At 33.0% G+C, this 13,499-nt stretch overlaps 1 protein-coding gene across 2 annotated transcripts in view; it reads right to left on the bottom strand.

Moving 5' to 3' along the window:
* Positions 1-4,889: 4,889 nt before the first annotated feature.
* LOC111056775 overlaps positions 4,890-13,499 on the bottom strand; it is a 59,690-nt gene continuing 51,080 nt past the window's right edge. Inside the window, exons 1-3 of one of the 2 annotated variants that reach the window (XR_005572193.1) lie at positions 11,404-11,506; positions 8,481-8,910; positions 6,380-6,510 (exon numbers count right to left, since the gene is read on the bottom strand). Coding sequence is in view for 1 of the 2 variants with exons in the window: in XM_039435809.1 (XP_039291743.1) it covers positions 5,985-6,510 (526 nt within the window). In the remaining variant the exon portion in view is untranslated. Of the gene's footprint in view, positions 6,511-8,480; positions 8,911-11,403; positions 11,507-13,499 lie in introns of those variants that run through there. The other variant, XM_039435809.1, reaches the window with a different exon arrangement.

The raw sequence follows: 13,499 nt of genomic DNA, 5'->3' as shown, positions 1-13,499 counted from the left end.
AGGAGCATGATAGAAAAAATGATTATATTAGCAAAGGAGGAGCGGGCTGCTGATTTGAAAATTCAGTATATGAATAAGAAAATTGAAAATGCCCGAAAAAACAATTAATTCGAAATATTGAGTTAAAAAATTACAGAATGATAGTTTATTATCATAAAAGATTTATTATTTAATAATAATAATGATTGTGATTCTGAAATAATTTTAGTTTTATTGTTGTATTTCCTCTTCAATTTGAATTCTGAAGATTGTAGCAATGACATTGTCACGAACAGCAAACTGATTTCATTCTCCTTCCAATTGAATTTGATCAAACTCTTCCATAACTTCATCATTGTCCATTAGAGACTGTTCCTTCTGCTGGATAGCTATATTATGAAGAACAGCCTTTGCTGTTATTATCATTAAAGTAGTTTGAATTTGTGTTCTTAATCCTATTGACAAGCAAGGAAATCTGCGTCTCCACACTCCAAATGCTCTTTCAATGGTATTCCTCGTTTGGATGTGGGCACTATTATATCTTCTTTCTGCTTCATTTGCAGGATGTAGAAGTGGAGTTAGCAAAAAATTTCTGCATGGATATCCACTATCACCAAGTAGGTAGCAGCTGCTGCCCCGATACAACCCAGCTTAAGCACGTATCTTGGACGTATTAAAAATGGTACTGTCATGAACAGAACCCCTCCACCTAGCAGTGATTTCTGTGAATACTAGCTGTGCATTGCAGATAGCTTGCACATTGATAGAGAAATATCCTTTTCTATTTCTATACAGTTCTGCATCTTGGCCACCAGGAGATTGAATTTTACAATTTTACATGAGTACAGTCTATACATCCAACCACATTAGGGAAATGACAAATTTGAAAAAAAATCACTTTTTGTTCTTAAAATTCCCTCATTTGTGGGCATTTGGGAAATTTTCTCCACTATTTTGCACACAGTACTTTTATGGACATGAATGATATCCCCAACGACATTTTGAAATGTTCCAGTTGCGTAGAACCATAACCCAATAAATATAATTGGTCCATTTTCGACAACGGCTTACCCCTGTTGTTCATATTATCAGAATTGGGAAGTAGTTCAGAAATGTAGAACACTGTCTCTTTACTAAACCTGTATGGTGCTATGAATTCACTGTCCGAGAAATAATTAAATGTGTTAAGCCTAATCCTATACTTTCTTATTAACTCGAACACTTCATCATCTGAACTGCTGCTGTACCTAATTATATCTAGATCCATTTCAATATATTAAAATAACAGAACATCGAACACAAAACATTCAAAAATAACCTTCAAACACAATTTATCGATTCGATATAAATATTATTATAGGCCAACGTTAGTAGACAGAAGGTTGATCACTCACAGGTGTAAGATTCGAAGTGGTGGGGGAATGCCAGCGTGACGTCACGTGTAGTAAAAAAGTGATGAGTAACCACACTGAGCATACAGTTTATTCACTGTATCTTCAAATACATCATCGTTTAATCCCCTCAAGATTGACCTAGAACTTGAAAATTCTCCATACTTATAGCGAATTAATCACCGATTCTAATGATGTTGATTAATATTTCAAGTTCATTCAACTTGTATGAATAAAATGAAGTTGAAAGTTTTTCAAGAATCTAAACACGTGACACGAAAAAGTTAATAAGCTGGAAAAGCGTTAGTAGACAAAGTTATACTATTATAATCTCAGATTAACCCATAAAAAAGCTTGAAAAACCAATGCATTGCAATAAAACAATAAACCGATCCCGATAAATCCAATGAATTTCATTCATATAAATGCACTGAACACATCATGCTGGTATCGAGCACATGTTCTACGAGAATCAAAATATCTCATCCCCGAAATTCACAAGCTGATGTATAGCCAAACTACAAAATATAAATACGACCTAGAAGATAAAGAAACCTTAAGATTCTACTGCACACCCACCTAACAAGCTGAAAAGTAAGCATATTGCTTACACTCATACCTCAAGAATGGATTGAACTATTTCCTTGAAAGTTCATAGGACTCAACTATATGCTTTTACAGAGAGCATACGCTTTTCATAATTTCATTATTTCTTCAAGTTTTTCTTATTTTAGCTATTTAAACATGAATTTGCTATTTTGGAAAAGAAGCATCGAGAAATGAATTCGAAAATACAGTGACCTTTAGAATAACAACACAAATCTAAATCCGTTTGAATTTTGTTCAAATTCCTAATAGTTTTGCAATAAATTGAGTCGTTAAATTGCAAATTTGAACCAAAAATGAACCGTTACATTGCCAACCTAGTTCGAGGGTTATTCTCCAGGAGCTCTACTGTTGAAACGTAACCCCCACCACCTACTACTTACATACTAAGACTGCCCAGCAGTGTATCAATGAATGAATTGAATGAATGACCACAAGAAAGAGTGGGAATGGGAGGGGAATAGATGAGAAGTCTGTTACACTCTCTCTGTCTCTCAATTCCAGCTAGCTTTTGCCATATCCATGCCATGTGTGACTTATTAGTTTGTTGAAACGTGACAGTGACAGTTCATCCAGTCATTTGTGATAAGTTACTATGGGTTTTCATTTATAGAAACGTTTTTCCTTGTTTATTCTAGACAATCCTTGTTAGTGAATAATACTTTTTCTATTCTATTCCTATTGACTTCGAATTACGTGAAATGTTATAAAAATGTTGAAGTGCATGCGACCAAATTATTTATCATAAAAAATGGACGAAACGCCGAAGCCTCATCAAAGTCGCCGACGCTTTAGACACAAAAGTGGACGCAGATTGAAACTAAGCGCGAAACCGCTTAAACGAAGAGGAACAGCGTTAATCCAATACTGGGCTTCCAAAAGGTAAGCTAATATTTGATACACATCCATAATTTCCTTCATCAAGAACCATAACAATCAATATATCTCCATTTGTAATTTGAGTAATAAAGCTTCAATTCTCAATCGAATATATACAATTATACATGTCAACGTTTTTAGAAATATTGAACAGTTTCACGATTCTATGCTATGAAAGCTCAGGGAACTTGGAAAACACCCATTCAAAAAATGTCAATTGTCAATTACGAATAGTGTAATCGGCAGACCTATCTTACACTAATTTTACTGCATTTTCCATAATATATTTTCACTATTTTTTGAATGGGAAATTCGTCATTGCCACCTATGAATAGTCCTATTGATCTTGTTTTTTTTTTTTGTAATTCCAGGGGCAGAGGCAGAAGTGAAGCTCAGACCGAAGAGTATAATGACTCCGAAAATTCTACGATAAATATGTAAGTTACCAAATTATTTTTCTGATGTAGATATTCTGTTTCACGTATTGTTATCAATGTCCAACTATCATAGATTGAAGAAAGCTCGGGTGTATTCAGGATTTACAAATAATATTAAATGTTTTAAAAATAGATTCTTTTTTGCAAATCATAACTGTTATGTTCAATGGACTTTGGTGGTACAGTTTTCTTAGATCCACTATTATTGAATAATTATATGTTTTCATTTCCATTCCGGAACACAGTACTTTCAAGTATGGAATACTGTAATAAGCATTTATGACCGTGAATAACAGTGTCTTTATCTTCTTATTTCCAGGGCCTCTGACGCAGATTTCGTCGCTGAAGAAAGCAATGTCTGTGACACTTGTCCAGAAAACAAAGACGTTTACGACACTCATACAGAAATAATGTAAGTAGAAATCACTGTATTTTTTATTTGAGATTTGTTAGAAAAATATAATTTCTATTTTCCAGTAAAACTGTAAAAGTTTCTAGTAACAGTATAGTGTATTTCATTTTATTTGTATATTTATTTATTATTGATTTATTGTTAATGCAAGTTTGATTTATTGTAAACTGTAGCCTATGTATATTGCTATAATGCTAAAAATTCGATTTAGATTTGACTTGAATTGTACAATTGATTGTAGATTACAAAACTAATAATTTTTTCAATGTATTATTTTACGGAAATAAATTTTATTTGAATTTGAATTTGTTTTTTTTTTCAATTCAGAACCTGACAAGAACTTAGCTTATTTTTAAATTTACAAATGCCTGTTATGAAAGATTTTTCGTTACTCACTCATTTACAAGGCCAAGAGTCATCAATATAAATAATTATTTCTGTATAACAGATTTATACATACTGTATAACAGTTATAAGCCTACTGATATAATAGAGAATCAAGCAATGATTTTGTTCAAATTGGTGTGAAATAGGTTGGAATGTTTCATTTCAAGATACGAGCAGCACTCATGAGAATAGCTTTGTCCCTTTTCTAGCATTCAATAACGTAGTAGCCAAATATATTTTGTCGTGTCTTGGTTGGAACGTGACTCATTGTTCCAGAACCAGAAATCATGAATGGAGACAGAGGTTTTTGTCATTTCTTTCTCCCTCCTTTTTGTTGCTCACTTGTAGCAATGGTCAATTGGTGGAGGAGACACTTCTAGACTTCCAATATGTCTTTACTCCTCCAAACGAACTCTCTCCAGCGCTGAATCTGTCATAGTGGGAAGTGGCGGAACTAAAATACGAAATTTCAGAGGTATACAGCAGAATCTTAAGGGTTTGAAAGGGGTGGTTGGGAGGTGGATTTTTTGCTTTTATATTGCAAAATGCTTGTATTATTCAAATGTTTTGATAATTATTGTAAAGCAGAAACAGAAAGCTTGCGTGTCAGAAAATGTTTGTGTTATATAATTTGACTATAGGTCACCGTATGATTTTCAAGAATGCGATACTCTGCCTACTCTGTACTACAGCCTACGTCACGGCTGCAGTTCCCCCACTCCAATTGCATTTCAACTAAAATACTATAACTTAGATGAGTGACCAACCTTCTGTCTACTAACTTTGATTATAGGCTTGGTTTTGGCATTATTTCGTTCAATAAACAAATCTATAGCTTATCCCATATGATTGTGATTAAGCATACGGTAGCCAAAGAAGAAGAAGAAACAACGCTATAGCTAATCATTCAATAACAACTCTATCCAATCAATAAATTTTTATTGGTTTCTCAAACATATTTTTATAGAATCCATAGCTATGGAACAATTTATCTGTTCAATGAATCTGGCAACATGGCATGATCCCAAACTAGCACTTTTGTAAACAAACTTTATACATGGTTTCTATGCTTGGTACCAACCAAATCTTGGATGTCCATGCTTCCTGTTGTGGGTTAATTTCCTACAGTACTGACATCTTTTGGCTGATGTCTCCAAAACAAGATGGCTGACACCAAATGAGGGCTAGCAATGGTAAAAAATAATAGTCTATAGTGCAACTTTGATTCTGTTTTGTTTTTAAAATACTGGTGATCTAAACTAATTTTAATTTTATTTTGTAATTTAATTTTTTGATTGCAACCAAAAATTTCAGAAATTTATCCATTCCAAAAATATTTATAGGCTGGATTTTGGCACTATAGTTTATCTATAGATTTATGGATTCAATAAGTTTAAGGAGCATTCTAGAAACGCATTTCTCATATTTATCGGTTCAATAAAGTTATTGAATGAATAAACAGCTTATGGAACGACTGAGAAACCAGGCATATAGTGTTTAACGAGAGATTTAAGTATTCAATAAGTTTAGGGAGCGTTCTAGAAACGCATTTCTCATGTTTATCGATTCAATAAAGTTATTGAATGGATAAACAGTTTATGGAATGACTGAGAAACCGGGCATAGGTCTAATTGATAATAATAATTATTATCAGCTGTTTTTCCAAGGATGAATAGTAATTATCCTTTTAATGTCATTCAGCAAGTTTTCCCAGGGAATTTTTATATTATAAACCCACTCTGTTCTGATTTTCGTGAGAATCATTAGAGCCGTTTTCGAGATCCGGTGAAATAGAAACATAAAAGCAGAAATTGCTTGTTCAATTGTATAGGATAACGTAAATTACTATAAGTAATAGTAGGTACTAGTAGAGGGCCCACATGTCAGTGATGTTCACCAATCAGGGAGGCTACACTGATGTTTCAGTCGATTCCAGGTGACTTCGACCTGTTTTGCAAGTTCTTGGCGATATTGATGTGCAGTTCTATCAACAACTGATGTAAGTCGCAAGCAGCCAGGCTTATCCATCTCGCAGTCATCTCTGTAATGATGGAGGAGTGCAGATGATGTCGGCACTAACATGGCTGCAGAACTGCCTTCATGTTCAAACACAAAATGATTGCCGACCTCCCTCGTCAAATCAGGCCGACAAATGAATTTTGATCTCGAAAACGAGTCATGTATTGCTTTTCTTCGGCGTGTCTTTCTTACGGTGATAAGATGGTTTCTAATTGTATCTGTAGCTGTGACTGCATCATTCCTAGATGTATCCTCCTTCACTGTGGCTCCAAATGTATTCCCCATTGTATCTCCAAATGTGGCTTGGTCACCCACATCATCTGGCCATCCCATATAGAAGAAGGCATTCCGAATTTGATATGATCCATACTTACAGCTTTTGAAATTTGGATCAATATTTCTGAAACAGACAAATTTTGATAAGAGTTTAAGTTGGGCTGAATCCTTCCAAAGAGAAATGCTAATCCAATCCTTTTGAAATAGACAAATTATTTCAAGAGTTTAAGTTGGACTGAATCCTTTCAAAGAGAAATACAACTAATCTAATCCTTTTGAAACAGACAAATTATTTCAAGAGTTTAAGTTGGACTGAATCCTTTCAAAGAGAAATACAACTAATCTAATCCTTTTGGAACGAACAAATCATTTCAAGAGTTTAAGTTGGTCTGAATCCTTTCGAAGAGGAATACAACTAATCTAATACTCTTGAAACAGACAAATTATTTCAAGAGTTTAGGTTGGACTGAATCCTTTCAAAGGGAAATGCCAATCAAATCCTTTCGAAACAGAAACATTTATTTGAGAGTTAAAGTTGGACTGAATCCTTTCGAAGAGAAATACAGCCAATCCAATCCTTTTGAAACAAACAGATTTTATCAAGAGTTCAAGTAGAACTGAATCCTTCAAAGAGAAATACAACTAATCTAATCCTTTTGGAACAGACATATTATTTCACGAGTTAAGTTGGACTGAATCCTTTCAAAGAGAAATACAACTTGTGAAATCTAGGCTAAAGCAATGGACAAAGGAAAAATGAACAACCTGATCATTCAAGTTATTGAAGCTGGATTCACATAAAAAGACTCCCGCCGGTAGCTACAATAATTTGGAGGACCAGGATCACAAATCATAAATTATTAATTTACAATCCAAAAGAAAATAATAGGTTGACAAGATGTCCAGGTTTTAAATAAATAAGTGGGCGAAACCAGATTATAGATAGTAGAAAATATAATTCAAATGGTTAGCAAATATAAGAATACAAGGAGTATGGAGTATAGACCTTAAAAAAACATTTGGAATGCCTGATGCATAATTATAAGAAAACAAACTTGATTGAAGGTTCAATGTAGAATAATTAAATAATTGGAAAACAAAAATGTTTCAATTAATTGAATAATTCCTGTAATACAAATTGAAAAATAATGGTACCACTTGATACTTGAAATTGAATGGTGAGTTATGTTAACAGACAAGTATAAATTAATTAACGTGATGAAGTGATGTCAAATATGAAATGAATTATGTAACCAATAAGTAACATTACATAGTAGGGCTGAATTGAACATAGCAGGCAAAACCAAAAATACAATTAATTAGAATAGAATGGCAATATTCTATGTGCCAATGATAATTCCAAAGTAGATTAAGTAATGCTAATAACAAAAGGATTATATGCCCACAAAATGATTATAATTTTGATAAGATCTAATTGGGTAGTATATTGATAGAAAGATACCTGAAACAAGTTGAATTATTAAACATACTCCTAAAATTGACCCCAAGTTTCATCAGTAAGAAATATTACTTGGTGTAGGTAAGTTAATTAAGAAAGAATTTAAAGTTTTAAATTTTTTTTTCATAAGTCCTTTTTTTTCATAAGACAACATGGATTAACATTTGGAATCTGATCAAAATAGTCAGAAAAGTACACAATCCGGAATTTTAAATCAAAACAAATTCAGATTATAGAATCAATTTAATACATAAGTTGTATGAATTTATAATTCTGACAGAACACAAATTAAGAGAACAATTCGAATCATATATAAACAGTTTGAATTGAAAAATTGAATAGTCAATAGCATTGGATTTGCACTAAATATTGAAATTGGCAATAAGTCTTAGAATTGTAGTAAATCTTGGAATTGTAGTAAATCTTGGAATTGCAGATTAACAGCTATAGTGGCCATGAAAAGGCAGATGCGCTTGGTTGTGCGATAGTGGCCTTAGCAAAGGTGATGTGCTTAATTGCATGAATGGGGCCTTAAAAGGCTGAAGTGAAATAGTCACTTAAAAAAAATAATAATAATAGATGTCTGCAAATCCAAGAACCTAGTTACATAATACACACTAGTCTAAATACTCAACTCTGAAAAGGTCGAAAATGTGGTGAGCATCCCACATGAGAAAACCAGCGCCGGTCAGTTCTAAAGTCAGCCTCAGGAAGAACATCCTCCAGGGACGCTAAGAGGGGCAGCAGGATGAAGTCCACAGGAAGACAAGTGGGAGCCAAGTAAATGAGTCAAAGTGAACAATACTTGATGACACGATGTCCAAGATTGATAAGAATCATAATCAAATTATTTGTAAACTGGAAGTATGTAATTAAGTTCATATAAAATGTAGAAACTTCACAATTAAATTGAAGTATACAATAATTAATGACACGAGAAGATCGAAGTTTGAGGTTACAAAAGTTTGTAAGCACATCAGATTGAAGAAAATTGTTTTATCTTCAATTCCACAACAGAGCACAATTCAAAACACAATTGGAGAATTATCACTATGAAATTTGAGACTTTGCCGGGCACTCTCTTTAATTCAGGCCTTTTCCCAAGTTATAATAGTAAATTTAATACGCAATAGACTAGAGCCATTATTGTAAGTGAGTTAGCGAAATAAATTATTTTCTCTCTCTATTATGAACGGCCATGACTTCGAGTTTCCCATGATAGATATTTAAAAATTGTGGCTCCGAGTCGTCGAGGAATGTAGATTATGGAATTATCTCTAAAACTTAGCCTTCTTGTCGCGACATAAAATGCGATAAGTTGGAAAACAGCAAGCATTGAAATTATAACAAACTACCGATTTTGCAGTTACTATTTGGTCCAAAGGCTGTAGAAGCCACGCGACGATTGGTCAAATTGATTCCATTCGCCCAATAGGAGACCTGTTTCTAAATACAGTAGTGGGGATTCCCCAGTCGAGAGACCAGATTACGTTCCGGAGGACACTTTGCTAGGAGCACTACGAGAGTAAAGATGTAGTCATTATGTTTCGCCCTTTTTGGGCAGGTTTACAAGTTTATTTCCTAAGTTAATGTAGGAGCTAGTTTTATTTTTATTAAAGTTTAAATTTTCTAGTAGTGCCATGTCCTGAAAAGTTTAATTGTGTTTCTTCATCATGTACGAATAATTGTTTCTTCAAATAACCGCTAAGGTACGTAAAATAAGGTTAAAATATAATTTAGGGAATTTAATTGATTGAAACTTCCATGAGAGTATTGAATTAATTAAGCCTGTTATTTTTCAAGTTAATAATATTGATTGAGAATAATCCTTTTGATTTTATTAGTGATGGAAGATAATTATAAATTTTTTTTCTAAAGAAGTATAGAAAGATTTCAGTTACGTTACATTTGAGTTATTGTTTCTGGAAATATATTATCGTAGAGTATTGCTGAAAGTCAGGAAGATAGCCTTTAAATTGGAATAAAAATTTTAAGATTATGTTCATATTGAGTTTATGACATTTTATAATTTTATATTTTTCAGACTCTGTTTTCTTATGTCATTAAGGCTTTCGAATGATTTAGTAAATTTTTTATGATAGAAATCTTAATAGACGAAGAAGAAAGTTTTTCTTTTCCAGGAAATTAATATTAATGAATGTTCAAATTTTAATACAATTTAAATTACTTTCTATGTGTTTACTAATTTTATTTAATTAAAGGTAAAAATTCCACAAGATGAATCTTATAAGGCAAACATTATCTTTCCTTAAAGTGAAATTTTCAATATTTTTTTCTTTTATTGTGTTATAAAGTGTCTTGTTTTATTAGGTGATAAATTCATAATTTCAGTTGATACTAGTTTTTGGACTTGTATTTGTAGGTAAATCAAATCATAAACTCTGGAATGTTCATTTTTAATTAAGGTTCTGAGCAGTTTTGGGTGAATGCCCGTTATTTACACTTGGATTGCGTCCTATAGTTCATAAATAATAAATAAAATAAATGTTGGCTGGCGCACAAGTTTCCAACAATACTAGCCGAGCTACTATATGAAAAATTATATTTGATTTCGCAAACCAAACGAAAAATATCATATAAGTTAGCATCATTTCAATTTGAATTATTTGTGAAGAAAGATCCATTAATTCTGATAAAAAGAATCAGTAGTTTAAAGATAAAAATCTATATAAAATGAGGATTCAAAGAATGAGAGAATTTAATTAATTGTAATCAATAGATAACTCCTGTTGTAGCTTCTGATGAATTGTAGGAAGAGTTAGAAATTAATGCTGTAATACATTTATTTACAGCGGTTCATGTGTGTTCCCAAACCAACTTCTTGTACTACCACCCCTTTGGTTCCGCAACTTTATGTAACACCGCTTCAAGACACCCGTTCAGACGACAGGTCTAGGGACGTAAGAGGACGTCGCCGTCAAGCCAAATTCAACCGGTAAAAGCTCACCGCCAAAAACAAGGTACTGTAACCCCGACGATAAAGCAACGTACAGACCAACGAAAGTGCAGTGTAGTGAAACAAAGGTTCATTCGAGAATGTCAATCAAAAGTGGGGATTCAAAATTATTATGAAATGGGTTATATGGGTTACTATCGACGAAACTTGGGTTCAACGGGCTTTTCTTTCTTGAGTAATTTTATGTTGAAGTTAATTATTTGTTATTTGATGACTGATATTGTTTGGTTTTGTGACGTATTGCTATCTAAACGGGGATAGTAATGCGCCCCCGAATCAGATGAAGAATGTCAACAAAGTAACATGAAATTGTTGTTTCTGTTGTTCGATTTTAGTTGCCAATGTTTATTGAAACTGTTTGTATTTTTCAATTATTTCAAATTGTAGTGTTATTCTATAGTATAAACCTATTAAATCAGGCATGGCAAGATTAATTGAAGTTTTCTTGACTCTAGCCCGTTCACCTGCATGAATTAGGTATAGACTCAGGTATTTTCTAGATGTGTCGGCCTATTTCTAAATTCTAAATTTTATTCAAAATTATCTTATCTATTATCTTTTAAAAAGTGCAGGCACAAGACGCATGATGACGGATTAATATGTATTTGAATGGATGAAATTAATAGAGGAAAATGAGCCTGCAATTTGGTTGCCAAGTTGCCATTAACAGCAACAGCACACAACCACAAGCCAGCCAGAAACAAGTTGGAGTAGTCAACCAAAGATAGCAAAAATATGGATATATTTTTATATACCGGCGGAGACGCCGGTACTGGGTTGGACGCCCTCACTCCTTCATCTCTACCGGCTGGACTCTCATCGGTATTTATAGCATCGATGGCATTATCGATCCTAGTAGAAGACAATTGGGCTAGGTTTTGTGGGTCGAAATTGATGGAGCATATGCTGCCTCCTTCTCTCTCCCATGGGATCTCCGCTGCATTGTCCTGGGGTTGTTGATCATCTGGTGTCACGTTTGTAGGGTTTTAGGGATGGTCACTAAAGTAGGAAATCTGTGAGTTAGCCGGAGACTGGTTCATGGTGACGATATTATGTAGGATACTTCGAATGAGTCGCCAAGTGTACCACCAAATTTCAGGAATACTAAAATGAGCGTATTGACAGTGCCTATTAAAATTGTGTGGTGTTGAGAATTTCAAGTGTCATGTACATAAAATACATACACATAGACCATCAATGTGACTCAGGTATGACAGTAAACAAAGAGAAAATTACTATCAATATAGCTTTTAAGACTTTGAGTAGGGTCTTATCTTCCTTAATATCAATAATAATCTTATATTTAAAATAGCCTATAACCCTGGTCAGCATACAATATTTAGATTTAAAAATCGAGATCAGAAAATTTTGCAATAGATTTCATGGGAATTTCCGTTCAATTTTTCTCTATTATTGAGAACTATGTTATCAAACTCGTGTGATACAGTTTGTCTGTATTTATGCAGCTTGAAAAATTTCAACTTGATGAGCAACTCAATTATTTTAGCCAGAAACTTACAATAGATCATCAGATATACCTTGTTGGATCAACTTCTGATTTTCCTTCTTGCAGCTTTCAGTTTTATTCAGTATTGATAGTAAAGTTGAGTAGGTAAGCTTTTCATCATGCCCCTTGTTGGGCGCCATTCTTATGTGGAGAGATAATATATTGCCATCCATGTTGGGCAACATTCTTATGTGGTGTGGTATATTTGATATATTGCTGGGTGATATTCTTACAAGAAATAGTATGTTGGACATATACTGGAGCAGTTGTTAAGATCCCTAGCTTGCAAATAAATTTGCAAAAAGTTAAGGCCGTCCGGCTCGCAAATATGCTGGGTTCAAACCACAGCTCTAGCTCAGTAGTAGATGCATGAATATTCCAAATATAATGAATCACCATAGGTTTCAATAACTGGTGATCAATAATTCTTACTGCTACTTTCGTGAAGATATTGAAGAATACCAATAAGGAAGTCAAAAAGATAGTTGGTGACTGATTATCAGTAACCATATATTCAATCGAGAATAATGGAAATCAACTATAGTTTTTCTAGTTGATCCTTAAAATGCTTGTCATGAATACAGGTATACACCAATTTATCCCTTCGAAATTCCTTGAAACTTACAATGCCAGTTCTTGAAGTTCTCTGGATCCTTATATGATATACTGTGGACTTATTAATATAAATATCAGTAAGATTTTGCTGACCGAATAGTATTACTATCATCAAAGGATGATAAGTAGTAAATGCTCTGAATAAGATCAATAATTATTAATTCCTTAATTATATATGCTGCATAATAAAAATACTTGGTACCAAGACAGCTCAAACTGTATATCACAAGATGAATTGGGAAAATAATAAAAACTTCTAAGATCTTGTATGCTGATATAAAACATAAAATATATTCCCATAAAATAATATATATAAAATATCCTTATATCTATAATTCCAATATAAATAAATTCTTTAATATTTTAATAATTATCACAAGATTTATTAGCATTCACAATATTGTGAGCTGTAAAAATATATCTATTATTAATACTGATATATGGACTTCAAGTCGGTTCAGAATTAGACAAATTGGAACCTGTTCCATTTATAGATTTAATAAAACATACTTTGATCAATGAATAATAATTAATAAAAGTAACAATTTAAAATCT

Source organism: Nilaparvata lugens, chromosome 9 (assembly GCF_014356525.2).
Source record: "Nilaparvata lugens isolate BPH chromosome 9, ASM1435652v1, whole genome shotgun sequence".
In the NCBI taxonomy this organism is placed as follows: domain Eukaryota; kingdom Metazoa; phylum Arthropoda; class Insecta; order Hemiptera; family Delphacidae; genus Nilaparvata; species Nilaparvata lugens.
The sequence above is the reverse complement of the archived record's forward strand: the minus strand, read 5'-3'. Positions and strand labels throughout refer to the sequence as shown.